At 46.1% G+C, this 21,706-nt stretch overlaps 2 protein-coding genes across 13 annotated transcripts in view; one reads left to right on the forward strand and one right to left on the reverse strand.

Annotated features, from left to right (window-relative positions):
* Positions 1 to 6,202, forward strand: part of WDR37 (WD repeat domain 37) — a 48,937-nt gene extending 42,735 nt beyond the window's left edge. For all 7 annotated transcript variants that reach the window (XM_032965616.2, XM_032965617.2, XM_032965615.2 and 4 more), the window contains one exon: positions 2,065 to 6,202. In XM_032965616.2, the coding sequence (XP_032821507.1) occupies positions 2,065 to 2,205 (141 nt within the window). In that variant the 3' untranslated portion in view covers positions 2,206 to 6,202. The remainder of the gene's footprint in view (positions 1 to 2,064) is intronic.
* The window catches only part of LOC116948680 (double-stranded RNA-specific editase 1-like), a 106,121-nt gene continuing 90,563 nt past the window's right edge, over positions 6,149 to 21,706 (reverse strand). For all 6 annotated transcript variants that reach the window (XM_032965609.2, XM_032965610.2, XM_032965611.2 and 3 more), the window contains 4 exons: positions 20,567 to 20,738; positions 19,269 to 19,450; positions 14,858 to 15,036; positions 6,149 to 10,612 (listed from right to left, as the gene is read on the reverse strand). In XM_032965609.2, coding sequence (XP_032821500.1) covers positions 10,436 to 10,612; positions 14,858 to 15,036; positions 19,269 to 19,450; positions 20,567 to 20,738 — 710 coding nt within the window. In that variant the 3' untranslated portion in view covers positions 6,149 to 10,435. The remainder of the gene's footprint in view (positions 10,613 to 14,857; positions 15,037 to 19,268; positions 19,451 to 20,566; positions 20,739 to 21,706) is intronic.

The raw sequence follows: 21,706 nt of genomic DNA on the forward strand, positions 1-21,706 counted from the left end.
AGTTATGGGTGAGGATAGTTTCTGGTGCCCAACAGCACTGCTGGTGAATGTGATGCGCATGTGTGTGCTTGTGCGTGCAAGGTGTGCCATGTGTACGACGTGTTTTAAGTGAAGGAATAACTCGTCAAACAAGTTGGCGTTTTGTCTTACGTTTTTATCATCGTGATGAATATTTTATGTTCAGTTCTGGAGCCCGTTGAGACCAGTATCTCGCCATAGAGACTGGAACGAACAGGGTGCGTTTGTGCAAATTTAAAATAACGATTGCAACATTTTTAAATATTGCAAATCATAAACAAGTGTGGAAAATATTCCGATAACATGGGGCAATCGAAGTAATTTATTGTCAAGCGAAAAGTGTTGTGTAAGATTTAAAAGTGGAAAGATGTAATTAATTTGTATGTTCTAAGTCTAAATCGTTTGGGTAAACAGCATTATGAGTGCGATTCCCAGAGTAGCCAGCAGGGGATATAATAATCACTGGCAGTGTTTTTTTTCTGAACTGTAAAAGAATCCGAATTTCTCACAGCCACAGATTTTGCAGATTTTTGAATTTCTCCCGAAGTAAAGCAATGACCTCGACTTATACACATGCAAGGTGTTCTTAAGCACCATGTACTTATACCGTGTGGCTTCTAAATGTATGATTAGGCGCGATTAGAGCCGTACTCTTCACATTTTGCCGCGTCTTAATTATTGAGCAGCTGCATGCTTTTAACAAGCGGCAGGTCACAGCCCTGGCCTGCGCGTAACCAATAGATGGTCTGTTAATGACACCAACCAGAGTGCTGAGAAGGCATTTAGTCTGCTCGTCTCGCTTGAAAATAACTCGGTTTGTGTCTTCTGTCAAAATGAAAATTCTGGGAAAGGCTTCTCGTGTTACCGTTGGTGCTTTGTGCTTACAGCAGTGCAGTCGTGGTGGATGTGTGTGTGGGGGGGGGGGGGGTGATATTGTGGAATAAAGCTGTAGAGTAGTGAACGGCGTCAGACTGGCAGGACTCATGTTCACCGTCACACGGACACAGCGGCATGCCCCTGCACGTGGCAGTGTGACCACTGCTATTTGAAAAACAAAACCCGGCAATTAACGGCTGCTTGATTGTCACATTTTGGCAGCACAGCTTTCATAGTTTCACTTGCAACCCACACTGCTCAAAGCCCATCCTTGCCTGCAAATGAAAACTTACGTAGACAGGGTTTCATATCCTTCCCCACTCCAATTAATGCCTCATCCCCATGGCAAGTGTAGTGGGCAAAAACACAGACTGGGTTGACCCTTGACCAATGAAGTAAGTAACTGCCACTGATGGTTTAAAGAAGGGGTGTACAACCTGCAGGGTGTGGCATGTTTTTTTTTAATAACCCGGCGAGCACCACGGGTACATGATCGCTGAGCAAAGTCTGTTGGGGCTGTTCACCGCAAACAGGATATCGTGATGTCCGGCTTATGAACGTGACAGCCCGTGGGAGCTAGGAGATTCCCAATTCCAGTGTGGTTCATGCTTGGAAAAGGTTGCACACCCAATGGTTTAAAGTGTGAGGATGCATCGTTTTACCACCTTTTTCTCCTACCCTGGCAATGAGTATTGAGTGCGTGAGCAAGCGGTTGACTGGCTAAGAAGTTGCAATTATGATAAGGCTTCATGTGACTTTATGAAAATTGGCTGAAGCGCAGACTCTTTGTAAATCCCTCACGAGTGGAACCACGGTCAATTTCCTAGCGACCGAGATGCATTTGTGCTAAACTTGTTGCCAGCAGTAAGCCACCTGCCATTTTAGGTAGCCAAATGGAATGCAAACAACAAAAAAAAAAAATATTTTGGCAGTATGGGTGTGGACACAGGGAACACTTTTCATAAGCATACACACTGCCTGGTAAACCACTCTGTAAGACTGGGCAGAGCATGAAACTGGTTCACACACCAGTGAATGGCAGGATTGGCTTTGATGCAAATGAAATCCTCCGGCGTCGTAGCTTGTCAGTGCTACAGCTTTGTAGCGTCTGTGTGCCCGTTTTTTGCCCTGAATGTTAAAGTTTATTCCCCCCCCCCCCAACCTGTGCAGGGCCATCGTCGAATGGTTTGCAGCGCCGTGTGGAGTGAGGAGAACAGCACCTGCAATCTGTTCACCTGTGGCTTTGACCGGCAAGCACTGGGCTGGAACATCAACACCACTGCCCTGATTCAAGAGAAAAAGGCTCCGTAGCATCAACCGCACACCGACAGAGGCAGCCTCTTCTGTCTTAGTTTATTAACGGTTGTTGCAACGGCATCCAGTTTATTTGTGGAGATGAGGTTTTTTTGCGCTTACTGCACATTTTCCATCGTCTTTAAATGTGGGTCCTTGTGAGTGTTGAATCGCATCATAAAACGCCGTTGGGAAAAGTATAATTTCTTCAAAGAAAATCACGCTCGGAACTTGGGTCGCATTAAAATTAACAGAAGTGCACAAGTCAGGGGCCGTTAATTTAAGCCGCATACAAACTTAACTTTAAAGCAGTTGTAATTAGCATATAGAGCAGTGTGGCATACTAGCTGGTGTCTGCATTACTGATGAGGCAGTGCCCCTTAGATAATTTGCCCACGTTCTGTGTGTCCAGACCGCCCGTGTAGTTACCAGTACATTTCCATAAACTCTCTTATTGATGCTGTATATTTAAGGCGGAACACCCACACACCACATATGCGCGAGTCCACAATACATTTGACTAATTCGGTACATATTGCAATGTGGTGGTATAATTTTAACACATTTAAGTAAAAAAAACTGCTCATTTTAGTGAACATCTTGCAGCAATTAAAACGGAGAGAGCAACAACTGTTGCATCGAATTAGGTGCAGTTCACCCAATCGTCAAAAAAAATCTAACCTAACTGGCTTTATTGGCCCAACTGGCTGCAAATCCAACCTTTCGCCAAATAATGGATGCACCCAATGGGTTCTCTTTCACTCAAAAGCAAGTTGTTGAACGCTTACCGCCAAGCTGGCAATCCATCTCCTTGTGAGTCCACGTGGGCTGTCTTTCACTTCACATTTTCGTCACGGCAGCACGGGCTTCACTAATTGTCACTCCACTGGGATCCGTTGGGCCGCGCGTGTGCACTCGTGGGCATCCGACCAGACAACCAAACCTCCTCTCATCCCACCCCACCCCGGGGAAGCGCACCTATGGCACACAGGCCGAGGAGCATTGATTGAACCGCATCTATCTCATCCCGATGCGGCATCGCTACGGTGGTGATCACACACGGGGCCAGAACTTAAAGCACGGTGAAGTGCAGCACATTTTGAAAGCTGCGGTGCGAGAGACTCGATTCTGTGAAGTGAGTGGTTCGGCTTGGAGCAATTCATCAGTCATTTTTGAACACCTGCGATAAAACGCAAAGAAATGGGCGTGGAATTCCGACTAACGTTTCTGCTAATAATATGCGAACGTTACCTTCAGGTTATTATCATGCTCGTTTACCCATAGGGGCAATTGAGGCATATGATTTTTGAATTGTGACTGTTCATTGAATAGCTTCGGGGGTGGGGGAGGGCACGGGACAGGGCAAGGTGTGGATTTAATTGTTTGAAAAATGTGACAAGTATCATCGGCCATCTAATATTTGGTGTGTGTGCAAACTCTTCACAGACACACACGGACTTGTTTCTTGGGAAGTCCGATGATATCTCATCCCCTACGCTCATCTTAATCCACCTTTCATGGCAAATCTCTCATCGGAAGGTCTTGCAGAAGCGGACTATTTACTCTACTGTTTATATTCAAAGATTTCATACGTTATTGGGTGGGCAAGCCTGTAAGTCACTTGTTCAATATTGGTTGAAAACATCACGTTTGTTATTTTCTCTAATCTTAAATACTTTATGATGTATTATAAAGTATTTAATAATATATAATAAAGTAATGTCAAGTGAGATATTACCATCCAGTTACAAGCTGAATTTCAAATCTATTCTGAAAGGAGAATTGCCTTCCGTAGTCACATTTTTCAGGATGGCAGATGGGTATTTAATTTTCAGAAATTAATTTTTCTAAAGCACAGACACTTGCTACTATGGTGTTGCAATTGTGGAAACGCGAGCATTTACTGTCTCGGTAAGAATAGCGTTGCATTCGATGTAGTGGTAACGCGTTGGCCAATGTTCTGTCGTAAAATTCACTTGCAGCACTTCGTGGATTTGTTCTTTTCAAGTGGGATTTCTATTTTAAGTGCCGTTATCGGAGCACATCTCGGCCACATATCAGCGCAATATAAACATTATCCATGCTCTTAATTGAAGAGTATAATGTAAACAAATGAAGGTAGTATTCGGTTAACAAAAAATGCATTGTTAAAGAATTCATCATTGCCGTTTGCTCATGACATAAAAATAAACCAGTTTAGTGCAACAGTTTAGAACATTTTAGACGATAAACTTGTTGAGTTCATATTCTTTGGGTCTTTCGGTAAATCCATGTAAAAAAAAATATATCACGTTTCGATCACTACACAAGCATTCTAAATGTCTGACGATTGCTTGTGTTGCAATCGAAACGACGTGATCTTTTTTCTATCTACGTGGCTTTACCGAAAGACCCAAAGAATATGAATTCCTGCAGGCAAGAAAGCTTTCAATGAAGATTTAAACTTCTTGAGGTTTGGTTATTTTTGTGATGTTTTGATAGTTCTATTGTACATCCCATATAGTGAATGCATTGAGCATGCTATTCCACCAACTGCAGGAAGACGGGGTTGTGTGGCTGTTTAAGCTGGTGAACGAGTCGGAATATATATAATGGCGCGTGCTATCGCATGCACACAACGCAAAGTTTATGTACAAAGTAGCATTAATATTTATTCGCAAGTGTGGCGGCTTGCCAATAGTTGAATAAGATATAACTATATCACCAAGGTTGTCCCTGCTCGTGTTTACGCGCCCGCATTAAAGGTGGGTTGGGGGGGGGGGGGAGTCTGGTTTGGATGCATGGGGTTGGTTATGCATCCCGTGACCTGTTGCGATAACAATGTGATGTCCCCTTTGAATGTGCGATTGCATCCGTCCCCTTATGCATCACTGGCCCTCTGCATTTTACATTGAATGTTATCCTCTTGCACACCGACGTGAAGGATTAAGCGCCCCTCGTGTGGCAGTTCGGCACCGTTTTTACACATGGGGAAAAAGCAAATCTGATCCACAATACGCTTTAAAATGAGCAGAAATGGGAAGAGGGAACGACATTGAAAAATCTTCCATTTGTACTCAATGTCTCCACAGCTGTTACATGTACATAGAGCTTACCTTTAAACACCGATCCATGCCGACATGACAAATAAGCCGCATCCTTTCGAGGGTAGTTGCCGATGAAGATGAGCTTGTGGGCAGGGCAGCTTTGGGTAAGTGTTTGGCTTAATTCTGTAAATATTAAACTGCGTTGGTGTCAATGTTTTTGCGATGCTAATTTCCTCGGGACTTAATCGAATGAGGTTGGTGGCAAGAAACCCTGCTTGTTTGTGTACCAACTCCCGCAAGAAAAAGGTGCTGCATCACGTCTCCAAAAACCAATGCTGTTCATTAGATACTACCATGCTTAAGTGTAAAATTATTACGAGTAAAGGTCCTTTGTCACTATAGTGTTTAGCCTTGCAAGTGTGTATTGCGTGGGAGTTGTGTGTGCAGCTTAACTATACACGTTTATTTTTACGGCGATGTAAATTAAGATTAATGGAGCCACCCATTTCTCCAGCACGGAATGGACATCCGCCCAGAAAGCACCACCACCACCACTTAGTGTCTTTAGCGGATCCTGTTTGCCGTTCATTAATGGGCAAAGCGAGCAAGCGCTGTGTGCCTGTCCCGATTAAGAGCACTTCGCGTCCCCCCCCCACTACCTTGGCCAATTAAAGGATAATCGAATTGCCTTTGCGCGCGCGCGCCCCATGGAAAGTGACGACGCGTTTTGTGCGAACGCGTTGGGCGCCAGCATTGATCGCGTAATATATATCTATCCCGCGTGCCGTTCGCTGTGAAGCTACAAGTAATTTTACAATGCATGCTTATTGTGGAGCACTTTATGCGTGCGAGAGAGCCTTGTGGCCCAGTGGTGTTGAGGTGACTGCTTTGGTTGGACTGAAGAAGAGACGGAACGAAAATGCACGGACGCTGCATTTGGTTGTAAAGGACTTGTATTTCTACCAAACCAATAAAACATTGAATGAGTTGCCCATGGTTCAGATCTGCAAGCCCTAACGGTAGCCTGTACATTGAGGACTTAAATTGGTTTTGAATTACAAAGCATGCCGACTACTGTGGGAGGATTCCAATACAACAGCAACATGTTTCACGTCTTCAAACATACCAGCTATTATCAATTTAATTAAATAGCAGCACCAAAAGGCATCGTAATATAGGAAATTAGCTCAGGGGTATTTGATGAAATTTCCTCTTTAAATATAATGCAGTAAAACTTTAAACAAATACAACGCATTTAATGGATTACAGTGAAAGTAAACGCGAGGAAAAAGTTTGACCCAGCGGGCATTTGACCGACTTGCATTCTTTTTCACAGGTGCATTTATTATTCCCTTTCATTCAAAGCAAAACGAGATTCCATATGTTCTGTAAAGCAAGGACTCATTATGCAGCAATATACATCAAATATGTACAATGTGTAAAACATCCTTGCTTTCGAAAGAAAGGGGAATACTTAAAAGATCCATCTTACAGAGGATTAGCTTTCGGGAGTACATAATTATTTGGACAATATTTATAATCTCGGGCAGTGCTGCAGAGTTTTCTGAACGCTTAATATTCACGAATACGGTCAACATTTAAATTTCCAGTTCATTTGTTCACAGTTAAAATTTAACGAACGTTAAAATCTTCCAATATTCAATATACTTGGTATGGGTTTTATATATACACAAACGTAGTGTACCTTAGATCGGCCATCATTATAAAGGAGCTCAGAAAACCACAGTATGATGGGCAGAGTGCAATTCCATATACCTATGTCACACGTACAGATAAGTTTCACTTCACCTTTTGCGTTTTAACACTTCCAAAACGGGTAATTTTCATTGGTTCAGTGCGATTACGAATAAGAGGAGGGCTATTGTTGCCAAGTTGGCACACAATGCACTAAAAAACAATCGGCCATCAACATTAAAACTTTTAATTTGGGAGGTGAGTTCTATTTATGGACAAGTGAAGGGCCAGTGGCCACTAATTGCCAACCACGAACTGCTGTGGAATTGAAATTAATTTCAAGCAGCTGAGATTGTCTCCTGTCGCCTCATTGGACACAGCCAAGCACGGCTGGGGAGCAAACGTTACGCGAATTGCAAGCAGGGCTAAAAGATGAGACATTTAAATACCACCTATTTAATCTCTTCCCCCTACGTACATATCGCATAACTGGTGCAACTTACAGCCCTTTTCATTGGGCCCAAACCCTGATCATCCTCATGGCTTTTGAGTTCTGAACAAACAGGATAAAACAAAAGGTTACATTTTCAGAGGAATTTGGCTATGTTGCTCGCTTTGGGACTCGCACAACGTAGGCGAGAGACCAGCTTGGTGAACGGGTGCTGGTGAACGGGCGCTGGTGAGGGTGTGGGCTGTACCCCAGACTAGAGGTTCCACCTTGTTTTTTTCTTCCAGTTTTGCCCTCTTGTTGAGGTTGCTGCTCAGGGAAATCTGGAAGTCTTCCCGAGGGAATTAAAAGTTATCGTCACTTTCAGTTTGTTTTGCCATTGCACGATAATGTACCCACTCAAAACAAAGCAGTCAAATAAGTCATCCCCCTCTTATGGAATGGTGAGGTATTATTCTACCCGTGATAGGTCTCGTTTTTTTGTGTATCTCGGAGGTGGCAACCCGAACCAACACCCCAACAGGAGCAACAAGGAGCAATCGGCTGCCATGTAACGAAGCCACTGGCCATGACCAAGAGAGCCACGCCGCTAGCAAACAAGCGCAAGCTCCTGCGCACATCAGCCACTTGGTTTTCCTCGTCAAAAAGGTGAGCAATAGGGATTTAATGCACGCCCGTGCTCTCTTTACACACCTTAAAATGACGGAACAAGATCATTGTATTTGTGAGTGCCAGTCTTTGGGGCAGAAACGGGCATTAGGGTAGTGGGGTAAAGGAATGTGGTTCAAGGGAGAAACTCGGAACGCACACGCTCACATTTTTTTTTTACAAAAAGGTACATTTTAAAAAAGCAGGAGCTGTTCAAATGACTAAACTTAAAGGTGACGATTAAAAATCTACATTGAGCACAGGTGAAAAAGTATTTCCATATTGGGCTAAACGAAAAGTTGAAGTGACACCCACGTACAGTGAGGGAAAAAATATTTGATCCCCTGCTGATTTTGTACGTTTGCCCACTGACAAATGATCAGTCTATAATTTTAATGGTAGGTTTATTTGAACAGTGAGAGACAGAATAACAACAAAATCCAGAAAAACGCATGTAAAAAATGTTATAAATTGATTTGCATTTTAATGAGGGAAATAAGTATTTGACCCCCTCTCAATCAGAAAGATTTCTGGCTCCCAGGTGTCTTATACAGGTAACGAGCTGAGATTAGGAGCACACTCTTAAAGGGAGTGCTAATCTCAGCTTACCTGTATAAGACACCTGTCCACAGAAGCAATCAATCCATCAGATTCCAAACTCTCCACCATGGCCAAGACCAAAGAGCTCTCCAAGGATGTCAGGGACAAGATTGTAGACCTACACAAGGCTGGAATGGGCTACAAGACCATTACCAAGCAGCTTGGTGAGAAGGTGACAACAGTTGGTGCAATTATTCGCAAATGGAAGAAACAAAAGAACTGTAAATCTCCCTCGGCCTGGGGCTCCATGCAAGATCTCACCTCGTGGAGTTGCAATGATCATGAGAACGATGAGGAATCAGCCCAGAACTACACGGGAGGATCTTGTCAATGATCTCAAGGCAACTGGGACCATTCACCAAGAAAACAATTGGTAACACACTACGCCATATTCTTGGTTCTTTTGGTAAAGTCACGTAGAAGGGAAACAAAATAAAAAAAAGATAAAACAAAATTCTCACGACGTTTCGACTGCAACACAAGCAATCATCATCAGGTGTGAAAACCACAGCAAGAAAATTTGCTGTTTCCCTTCTACGTGACTTTACCGAAAAAACCAAGTATATGAATCCCTGCAGTCATGAAAGCTTTAAATCAACACACTACACCGCGAAGGACTGAAATCTTGCAGCACCCGCAAGGTCCCCCTGCTCAAGAAAGCACATATACATGCCCGTCTGAAGTTTGCTAATGAACATCTGAATGATTCAGAGGACAACTGGGTGAAAGTGTTGTGGTCAGATGAGACCAAAATGGAGCTCTTTGGCATCAACTCAACTCTCCGTGTTTGGAGGAGGAGGAATGCTGCCGATGACCCCAAGAACACCATCCCCACCGTCAAACATGGAGGTGGAAACATTATGCTTGGGGGGTGTTTTTCTGCTAAGGGGACAGGACAACTTCACCGCATCAAAGGGACGATGGACGGGGCCATGTACCGTCAAATCTTGGGTGAGAACCTCCTTCCCTCAGCCAGGGCATTGAAAATAGGTCGTGGATGGGTATTCCAGCATCACAATGACCCAAAACACACGGCCAAGGCAACAAAGGAGTGGCTCAAGAAGAAGCACATTAAGGTCCTGGAGTAGCCTAGCCAGTCTCCAGATCTTAATCCCATACAAAATCTGTGGAGGGAGTTGAAGATTCGAGTTGCCAAACGTCAGCCTCAAAACCTTAATGACTTGGAGAAGATCTGCAAAGAGGAGTGGGACAAAATCCCTCCTGAGATGTGTGCAAACATGGTGGCCAACTACAAGAAACGTCTGACCTCTGTGATTGCCAACAAGGGTTCTGCCACCAAGTACTAAGTCATGTTTTGCAGAGGGGTCAAATACTTATTTCCCTCATTAAAATGCAAATCAATTTATAACATTTTTGACATGCGTTTTTCTGGATTGTGTTGTTGTTATTCTGTCTCTCACTGTTCAAAAAAACCTACCATTAAAATTATAGACTGATCATTTCTTTGTCAGTGGGCAAACGTACAAAATCAGCAGGGGATCAAATACTTTTTTCCCTCACTGTACATATACATTAATTCCAACATCTCTGCACACCTACTAATTATGCAGGGTATCTCTACCACATAAAATCAAACACAGCGTATAAAATGTATGAACAGATGCCACAAAACTGCATTGCAACATTTTGGTGGCAATGCTGTAAAATTGAATGATTTTTTCTTAAAATTGTATTATTATTTAAACACCCTCTTCTCTTGCCCGCCCCATATATCCTTCACCCCCCTCTACCGAGGGCTCCTCACTTCCCCTCGGTTCTGCTTTTGTTCCCTCGACAATACACTTCATTCTGGAGGTGCCACCAGCCAGACTCACACCGCGACAGTAAACTGGTCTTGCTCAATGGGTTTTTTGATCCAGGCTCCCAGTCCTGCTCCCTGGAAGCTGAGGTCAAGCTGCTGCTTGGCCAGCTGATAATCGCCGACTTCCAGCTTGGCCATACTGTACAGCGTGGGGCGTTCCGGCTTCAGAGGTACGCGGCTTTTTAGCTGCACAGGTAAAAAGTAAATAAGAATACAAACAATAATAATTGGCAGCAGCAAGCAGCTACACCGGCTGCATCATCATCAGCAAGAAGAATATCCACTGAAACAATGTATCTGCTTCCTTCAGTATCAAAGCAGCAGTATCAGCCAGTGGAGTAGCTTTTGAGCATGCAGGCAGGGCAACTGCACCAAGCTTCATGAGGGGTGGGGGGGGGGGCAGATGGAAAGGGGCGGAGGGGGGGCATGTCAAATCTTGCACTCGGGCCCATGCCAACCACACTAAGCGACTGACATCAGCAGAATTATATCATCAATGGCACAATCATTATCAGCATTATCAGCAAGAGCAGTATTGATGCTGTCAACCGGCTGCTCTAAAAAGGCCGTCACGCTGTCATTAGTGTCCACCTCACCTCACACAGCACGCCGGTAACTCTTGGCCGAAATTACTGGGTCGACTTAATAATTTGAACAAACTCTTTCAGTCCGTATCCAGTGGAAAGATTGCGAGTCACGAAGCTATTCTGTCGGCGTGGTTAACATGAATGCAGAAGTGACATTTTAAGCATATTTAAGTTCACAATGTTAAGCAAGGAGAATATGGGCATTATATATTTTATGACTTCTACCAAGGCCAAAATGAAGGAATTTCCTCTAAGGACATGTTTATCCATTTCTGTTTTAAGCGGCCAATTAAAAAGCATGTTTTTGAAGTGTAAAAATATCAGCGCTCGCAGATGTACATAAATCATCATGGCGTGAGGGGGGGGGGGGATTTAATAACCTCCAGGGAAATGGGAATAGCAATCCACACTGTCATTCACGAGCCGCTGATTGGAAAATGCCCAGCGATCACGGCGAGGTTTTTGGGGGAAATCCTTCCTCTCTGGCTCTAATTGCACTCGGGGCACCACGAGTAGTAATAACGACACAAATAGAGCAGCGGGCTTTAAAAACACCCCCCCCCCCACTGTTGATAAACTACTGTGGTCAATGTCAGCCTAACCTTGAAGGAGTGGCCACACCCCCAGCCATCGTGGCAACCAATCATCAGTGACAGAGCTTGTACCATCACTCACACGGAGCAGGGGGGGGGGGGATACAATCCCGAGAAAGGGTGACCTCTTTAAAGAGTTAGGGACGGGCAAGCGTGCGGGCGCCCTGCTCGAACTAATGGAACAGTCCCGGCTATTGTTGGCAGTGCGTGATGAAATGGAATACCTCCTATGCAGAGCAATCCCTAAGACCATTGAATTGGTAATGAAAGTTGGTGGAAAAATTGAGTTCATGACCAAAAACCAATTTTAACATCGGGCTCCTAACACAAAAGGCAGCGCTGTGAAATTAAGTGCTCAGGTGTTATGTATGATGGTACCGTTAATGGCATTAAGAGACGGTGCATTAAGTGTTAATATATTAGATATTTACATATATCTGTGCGCTCTGAAGTGTTTGTAATGCATGCTGATGTGTTAAATGCCTTAATTGTTAAAGCATTAAGTGTTCGTGATATACTAGTATTAAGTGAAAATATATTGATGGCATACCAAGTGTTGACATATCAAATGTTAATTAATATCAAGTGTTAAAGGATTAGGTGTTCACGTATTGAATGCGACAGTGGTAGTGATGTATGAAACTGTAATGCATTAAACATGTATTCTTTAAGTGGTAATGCATGGATCAGCAATGTGGTAATGGTTAAACTATTCACACTAATTTTATTCAGTGATACTTTACACAAGTGTCTTAAAGGAACAAAAAGGGTCCTTAGGTGAATGTCAAGTATTTATTTACTTATTTCCCTCATTAAAATGCAAATCAATTTATAACATTTTTGACATGCGTTTTTCTGTATTTTGTTGTTGTTATTCTGTCTCTCACTGTTCAAATAAACCTACCATTAAAATTATAGACTGATCATTTGTCAGTGGGCAAACGTACAAAATCAGCAGGGGATCAAATACTTTTTTCCCTCATTGTATAAACATCAAGCCTCTGCGATTCATGTTTGGGGAAAAAATTATATAATAACTCCGACACTTACACACCAGGTCTGGCACTGATGTGGAAAAATGCATAAAATTATTAAAGGCATGAATGAATTAATTGATTTAACCGTTAATGTATTATGTGTGGAGTGTCAGTGCATTAGCCATTCCCATTCAAGCCAGAAGCAGCTGCATTAAAAGCTTCACAAAGCTAAAAAAAAGTATCAAAATTCAAAGCCACACACAGCCCAGGCACGCCCTTTTTTCAATTCCACCTGACCCAGCTAATGAGCAAACTCTGCAATAAAATAGAATTAACACTTAATTAGGCTCGCGTTTAGAACGCGACGAATGCCTGCGCAACGCGGCACTTCAAGAGTTTTGCTATCTTATCGAGCTGTGGGGTAAAGCAGCCACCGATTTTGTGTGCCCGCTCATTAATGCGCGTGGGAAGTGAGGTGCGCCCGAATCAAAAGCACTGGCTGGTGCTGCACAAAAGGCCCCTCTTAGTAATTGGGTTTCGGGGAATGAGGCGCCCCTTTCTTGGGTATCAAAGTCACAGCGACACCGAGTCGAACTTTTACGTTTTTCATCTCCCAGAAACTTATTAAACATCTGAAACAAGAGGCTGGGGGGGGGGGGGGTACACGAGTCATGATCGTGGCCGAGGAAGAAGGCTCTATCTGCATGCAATTAGCCCCACAATCCCAGAGCAAAGGAGAAAGAGAGGGGACGAGGCAAGACAGCGTGGCACACACCAATCCTGCGGCACACAACTTTTAAAGGCAGTAAAGGGTATTTCTGAACTTAGCGCGATGGCTGGCATCGCTTCGTACGCCCGCGTTTATTTCACGCTGACGCGGGGCGGACTTAAAAGCGCGGCGCGCATGTGGTGCGGCTAACGACACAAGTAATAAGCCGAGTTAACCGGGCTAAAATCAAATTCTACCTGCGTTGAGGTCTGTGTCGTTCCCAGTGGCACTCATTTTTTAAGTTGTGGTCTCATTGCAGTGAAGCTCAAAGCCAATTCAGCCCAGGTTTAATTGTAGTCGAAGGAAGTCGAAAATTTCAGCCTAATTTTTGGAAGTCTGGGTGTGTTTTAGTCAGGGTATACGTTTAGTTTTTGCTCACTTCAGTCTGCATGAAAGGAATTACAAGAATGAAAACTTGTACCGCACTACACCACCAAATGCACACAGTAACGTGCAACTAATACATTGATAGACATGCAGCAATGCACAAGCAAAACATACTATATATGCAAAATAAAAAAGTGAAAACATAAACACACAACACACACGCATGCATAAGCCGTTTAGCGGTTTCAAACATGCACACACGTGCACTGGGAGCATTATGGCGAGAACCATGCCAAGCCACATAGTATCATCAATGCAAAATTTGGTACACCAAAGCTACTTATTTTAGGTCAAGTTGACCTAGGGGAGGCAGAGGCCAGGTTGGTTCTGACTTGAATTGTCACTGGTGGTATGCACCACGGGCTAGCAAACGGACCCACATCACCGAGTTTGTGGTGCAGCGCCTGTGTCGGCTGCCGGGGCAAGTCCAATTTTACGAGCATCTGTCAAGGCCGGAACGGCACCCGGCAGGGGTGATGTGGCCAGCACCACCAATAGCCAGCCACCTTTGTCCTCCCCCAGTGCGAATGTTTAAAAACTGCCCAAGACACTCATTTAAGGTCCGTGTCAACCTAGGGGATGGGGGGGGGGGGCAGGATCGGTTCGACATCACCAGCAATTAACGTTGCCCGTGGCCAGAAATCAGTCTCAGGTCGCCGGGTTCATGGCACGGTGTGCTCACCAACACACTGCCACACCCCCCAATAAGATCAACAGCTGCCGTTTGCCACTAAGTGGGGTTGACATCACCAGGGCGCTTGTGCCAGGCTACGTAACAGCCTCCCGTATCCCCAAAAAGACAGACCACCCGTATGACTGTTGGGGCAAGTGCTGTTAGTGAGCACCTATGAAGGCTGGCACTGTACAGGAGGGGGTGGGTGGCCAGCACCACGTCCGACCGCCTTTGTCTCCCCAGTGGCGATGGTTACACACCACACCAGGTACTCATTTGAGGCCGAGTCGACCTAGCAGAGGCCCAGGACCGGTTCAGATAAATCGTCGCTGGTGTTGTCCGTGGGCGGGAATAGAACTATGGTCATGGCCGGGTTCGTAGCGCAAGTGCGCTAACCGCTACACCACCGCTCTCCACGCGTACAAGCGCACGCACGTGAGCCCACCTTGCCATAGAGCCGCACCCATCGGGTGAAGAAGGCGTTCTTGGCGAGGCGAGAGGGCCGCCCCGTGTCGTCCTTGCCCGTGGTGGCATTGACCACCTCCAGGCTGTGGTCGCCCACCGTCCAGTTCACGCTGAAGCTGGGCGCCTTGCCCGGCTGTCGTGACTCAGCGTTGCTGATTCCTGCCCCAAAAACAAACAAAAAAAGATGCGATGGTACACGGCCCGGTTGGAATGCGCAGCCGCCCACGCCGGAGCCGGTCAACTACCTTCACAAGTGGAAAATCGAAGGAGGCCCCCCCCCCCCCCCAGTGTGACCACGGCAGATCCTGGCCAAACTGCGGGGGGGGCGGGGGGGCGTGCGATGTGAGCCTGCTGCTAACTTCGCAAATTCAACGGAGGCAGCAGCAGTAATTAATTCAGCCTCGCCTAAAACCAGATATAGATCTCTGGGCTACTGTTCACGAATCCAAGAGAGGCAAGGGGATTCCTGCCCACATGAGCAGAATGTAGAGGGAGAGAGTGCAGGATACGTTTGGAAATAGGACAGAATAAAAATAAAGAAATCTGCATAAACAATATCTATATCGATTCGACTTGACATTTGTGAGGACCCCAGCATGAGTGTAGTGTTGTACGTGGCACCCACTTAAGAAAGATGTCTACGTGTCTACTCATAATCACGTCCCCTCCTTTCCGAGTGTGGCATCGAATGGAGAAAATCTGACGTACGGAAAGAGTAACGAGCAAGTCGGAGAACAATCCAGAAAAGGAGAAAGGGTGTGAACTGGTGCAACATTGCCAGAGGCGAGAAGCTTGACGAAGTCAATTCTGTAAGGATGTTTGAAGAGGGACGATAAAAAAAAATGCTTGACATGAAAAAATTGACAACTCGAAAGAAGCAAGGGGGAGGGGCACTAAAAAGGGTGAAATGAAGACGCTCAAGATCAGCCTGGATGGAGAACGCTTGAGCTCAAGACATAACATTGGGCAAAGGACGAAAAGATTAACTTGATTCCTTCATAATTTAACACAGCCTCATGGGAGTACGCATATTGTGGGTTCACGTGTCTGGTATGTGTGCTCCTGCTCATTTATGGATTATTTTGTCTTCCTGATGTATAGTTGCAGATGGCTCTCACAACACATTGGCAAACGTGAAATCATTTGGCAATAAAACTTTTGAATTGTCACGAACAGTTTTCCATTAGCAGATGAGCAGATGATAAGTTAAATGTGAAGGAACCTGTCATATGAACAATTCTGAATTGACATAGAAAGTCTACATTAAAATATAATACGTTAACATTGGAAGAATATGGCATTTAAATAGTTTATATTCGCCTATGTACATGTACAGGCCTTGGTCAATCCACTGCTGGATGAAGGCCTCCTCACGCTGTGTGAATGGTGGCGGGTTATGACCATACCTCACCACACTGGTTAGTGCGGGTTGGTGAAAGTGTAGAGCATAAATGTGGGAGCATACAAGTACAGACAACAATGGTAGCCCCGACTGCAGCCTATAACACTTGGTTCATGAGAGGTGGTCGCCCATCCAAGCCCTATACAGGCTAAAAACCTGCTTAGCTTCCAAGACCTGATGAGGTATTTCGTCACAGACCATCTACGTATATTGTTAGCATATCTCGAGTTAAAAAATCTGATTAATTAATGCACGGGAACACATTAAAAAGGGAAGTGGCTCGCCAAAAAGGAAAACATGTCAAAAGTTAATTGGCAATCTCGACTTCAGTTATAAATAAATGTAATTGGCACTTGTTAATTATTACAAATTACCGCAATTTTCAAGGCCCCAGAACTGTTCAATAATGTGTCAAAGTCCAAAAATTGTTGTTAACTCATTGCTGTTAGCTTGTTAAATGAAATATACGAGGGTGAAAAGGAGGAACGCACACATAAACGCATGATCAATTCCAATGTTTCTTCTTGTTAGCTGTGCATGGAAAATGAAAGCAATAACCAGGAGCGTTCGTGGATGAAAACCAATAAACATCTCGTGCAAATGTGTGCTAATAGAGACTATAATGACAAGATGAGCACGACTGACGTCAATTATTTAAGCAGGTCAAAGTCCATTGAGATTCGTGGCACGATGCAAAAAGACCCGGGAATCCGCAATTGGGTCTAGTTCTGCGATTAAACTTTGCGTGTCAAGTGTTCTACATTTGCTACCTAGATTGTCACGAGAATAAAAATGGCCCACTCTCGCAAATGAGAGCTAAAGCAGCATTTTGCCAAACTCCATTCTTCACGTGCCACACCATGCTACGTGCTTCACCCCCTCCGTTCAAATCTCCTGCGAGCATCCGACGATGGCTAAACACAGCCCTAGTGGCGGTGTAGAGAATGCCGATTCAAATAAAGACCGCGCGCGTGTAAATGTATGAGAATGGAATCCTATTACAGTACTTTGTAGTGATTATTGTAATGAGCACTTTTAATGTTTTTTGCGCAAGTTCAGTGTCGCCATGGAGTTTATGAAGGAGTTTGCTGTGGATATGAATAGGGTATCTGTAATGTAACCCTAATGAAAGCTAGTTTCCCTTCTCGAAAATGTATAAAGGCAAATTAATCTTCACTTTTGAGATGTAATTTCGTATATTCAAACTTCACGTTTTTTTTCTAAACGACAGCATTTAGTCTTTGATTGATTACACTGGAGGATAACGATCATATTTAACATCGTGTAATTAAACAAAAGTATAACGAGACTATGATGGAACGAAGGCTAATCAATAAGTATCCATCAGCCGTATGCCCAAATGCCTCGATGAAATAAAAAAAAAACTATATACCAACTTTGGGCCTCGACATCAGCTTTCTGAAGAACTGAAGCCCACAATAATCTCCACCCGTCTTGGCGGAGTGCAAAATCGTCGGTAATGGAGACGTCCACGTTGTCGTGAGAATAAATAAATAAATAGGGTGGAAAATGTTCACTCACCAACGAGCGACATGGGCAGAGAACCGTCGCAACTGTTAACATCCACCACGCAAGAATCATGCTACAACTATTTGACTTTGGAAAGATGTTTGCCATTTTTGCTTATAACTCGAGAATAAAAACATTGTACATGAATGAGCAATGCAATAACAAAAAATCAACAAAAGAATGAAAGTATCTTCAAAACAAACAATTTTTGTTTCTTATTGAGAGGGGGTGACCTTTCATACTTGCCTTCCCATAAAATCTAAAATAATTGTCTCTGCACTTATTATTTATTTTATTTACTACTTACATTTCTTATGCTATTCTTCGCGCACGGTTGCACTTTATTTTGCGCGCGGTCGTAATTTACTTTGCTCAGTCGGTGTTAGCCGCCGAGGTCGTGACGGGGTTTCTTTAATTATTCCTGTTGCTCTATGCCCCCCCCTCCCGCACCGTCCCCATTCCGTTGTAATGTGGCACCGATGCACTACTTTATTGAGGGCGATATTGACACACGAAACACAGACTGATTGATTGACCCGATGAGCAGACAACTTTTAACGGAGTGATCCGGTTGGTTGCGATTGCTCGTTAAAAAAAAAACACCTGCCGATGATTGGCTTATTGAAAGAAAATCATCCTCCACACCATACCAGTGCTGGATGTGTTGAAAATGTTTAGTTTTGTCTGTCACTTCACTCTTAACTCAACAATGTTAGGACAAAGCATGAAGGCCCCCCCCCCCCCCCGTGTAGAGCATCACCTTCCTGTGTACACGGGACAGTGCCACACGGAATCGAGCTACCGAATCGGTGCCGAATTTAACCTTTGCATCCTGCCAATTCCATGGCAAGAGCACCGACAGCAGGGTTATACATCTCCCAAATAAGCAATCGGGTGGCGTTCACCCTCGTTGGCGGCCCTGAGATAGATATGGAAATTCCACATTCCCATGTTGGACGATATACCTCTGCAATGTCCCTACGATTCATTACCCAGCGTAGGGAGTCTTGCTGTGAAAAAAAAAAACAAGTAGCGGCATTCCACTACGCCTCAATAACCAGCACAGGGATTCTCTCTATATGACTAAATGACCAGTACTGGGAGTATCTGTACGACTCATTAACCAGTGCAAGAAAGTATTACTATGCAGGCTGTGTTCTGCTATTATTCTGTAACCAGGGCAGGAAGTTCCACTACGGCTCATTAACCAGCACAGGGAGTCTCTGTATTAAATCAACCGGCGCAAGAAGTTTTTGCCATGCATAGTGTTCTGCTGCGGTTATTTAACCGGTGAAATGAGTCGTTTGCGAGACTCATCAACCAGTGCATGGAGCTCCCCCTCCACTACGGTTCACTACCCAGCACAGGGCGTCTCCAGTTTGATAGGCGATGCGGTGCGGTGCTGGTTAACTTTCACCTTCACCCTCAAGCTTCTAGTTATGGGGGGCGGGGCACCCACCGCTGAGCAGGGGCCGGTTGAGCTTAAAGAGCGGAGGAAGCTCCCCCACGTCCGCCATGCGCTGGCAGACAGCGCGTGACAGGTGCTCGCCGTGGTACAAGCTGCCCAGGATGATGCTGTCCAGGTAGATGGGATCCACGTAGTGGCTGAGCAGCGAGCCCTGGATCCCCACCACGTTCCACCTGCAAAGACGAGCAAAGGCAAAGATGCACCCCCCCCCCCCGTATAGCCTCTAACAAGACTGTTGGGGCAAGTGCTTTTATAGCGAGTAGCACCTCTGAAGGCCGGCACAGCGCACGAGGGGGTGGGGTGGCCAGCACCACGCTCAGCCGTCTTTGTCTCCCGAGGGGCGAGGTTTACACACCGCACCAGGTACTCATTCGGGGCTCAGCCGACCTAGGTGAGGCCCAGGACCAGTTTAGATAATCGTTACCGGTGATGGCCGTGAGCGTGAATCGAACTCTGGTTGCCGGGGTTCGTAGCACAGCGCGCTAACTGCTACACTGTGTGCGCACACCCGTGCACAGTGTTGCTCACATCACTGTCTATCGATCAATTGAGACTGCCAGGTGGCTAAGCACTGACCCGCGCGGTCGGACTGTGTGGTTCAGCTACACAATGTGGCGTGCTTAATTTCCGGCATGTGTTTTTCCCAAGCGCATCGTACGACGTGAAGCCCAACCTTCGCACAGCGCGGGAGTCGGCTCACAACTCTCCCCACCCCCCCCCCCCCCCCCCAAAACCAACTAGCACACCCGTGTGGACAGCTGCCCACTCACAAATACAAAGATCCCCGGTGTAGCCTTAAGAGATTGTTGGGGCAAGTGCTCTTAGCAAGCACCTATGAAGGCTGGCGCGGCATACGAGGGGGTGGGTAGCCAGCACCGCACCCGGCCGCCTTTATCTCCCGAGTGACGATGTTTACACACCACACCAGGTTCTCATTTGAGGCCGAGTCGACCTAGGAGAGGCCCAGGAACGGTTCGGATAATCGTCTCTGGTGTTGGTGGCCATGAGCGGGAATCAAACTCGGGCCCGCCGGGTTCGTAGAGCACAAAGTGCTCACCACTACACTACCGTTCCACGCACACACTGGTACGCACACAGAGATACAGACACACACTCGTACGCACACACATGCAATCGTAAGACTCCTCCCATGTGTACACCCACCCAATCGCGCACACAACCACCCGCACGCCAATTCACGAGCCCACCGGGACACCTGCCCCCCCCGCACCCCGCCCCCCGCCCCCAGGCCCCAGGCCCGCCCCCCCCCCAGGCCCACGTGCCCTCACCTCGCGATCTTGTCGCTGCAGGACATGGTGAGCAGGCGCTCCCCCTGCAGCACGCCGTCCCACGTCTGGATGGCGTTGCACGAGCGCACGGGGATGGTGCCCTCCCCGGACTCGATCTTCGTCCGCAGTTGCCCTCGCGCTTTCCGGTTCGGGTGCTTGTCGCCGCGTTCCACTAAGCGCACAAAGACACCACCACCCCACCCCCCCCCCCATATAGCCTGTTGGAGCAAGTCCTGTGTCACGAGCGCCAATTGTGGCTGCAGCTTCACACGCCAGTGCGGTGTGCCTACCAAAAGATCCCCCGTGTAGCCTTAACAGACTGTTGGGGCAAGTGTTGTTAGTGGAGACCTATGAAGGCCGGCACGGCACAAGAGGGGGTGGGTGGGGTACCACGCCCGGCCGCCTTTGTCTCCCCAGTGGCGATGTTTACACACTGCACCAGGTTACTCATTAGAGTCCGTGTCTACCTAGGGGAGGCCCAGGACCGGTTCAGATAATCGTCACCGGTGTTGGCTGCGAGCGGGAATGGAACTCGGTTCGCCGGGTTTCATAGCGCAGCGCGCTAACCGCTACACCACCGCTCGCCACTGGCTGGAGCTTCGCACGCCAGTGTGGTGTCACCACCACTACCATCACCACACCTGGCCGCTGTTGTCTCCCCAGTATTGACATTTACACAGCGCATCAGGTTCACACTTTAAGACCGAATCAACCGAGCAATGACCAAGATTGGTTCACATATTGCTCTGCAGCAAGGTTAGCCGTGGCCAGGAATCACTCGGGTTGTTATGTTCGCAGCACAGTGCTCAAAGCACTCCGCCGCCTCTCCGCTTAGGCGCGCGTGCGTACGTACACATGGACGCACGTGCACACAACCACACATACGCAGGAGAACACATGGTGGGCAAGTGGATCACACTCAGTCGCCTGTGCACGGTGGTACAGTTTGACAAAGTGGGGCTCAACATTTATCCCATTTCTTGGCAGACCCGAGCCAGCTTAGTTACTAAACACACGTACTGCATTTGTTACAGGAATTTTAACACCGACCCCCTTCTAAATGTTTGCCAAACTCAAGGAAGAGAGGCGAGATACTGCCCATTATAGCATAAGCAGTGCCATGTCACGTTGGCCAATAAC

This window comes from Petromyzon marinus, chromosome 34, assembly GCF_048934315.1.
Source record: "Petromyzon marinus isolate PM22_M1 ecotype Great Lakes invasive population chromosome 34, UKy_Petmar_22M1.pri1.0, whole genome shotgun sequence".
Lineage (NCBI taxonomy): Eukaryota > Metazoa > Chordata > Hyperoartia > Petromyzontiformes > Petromyzontidae > Petromyzon > Petromyzon marinus.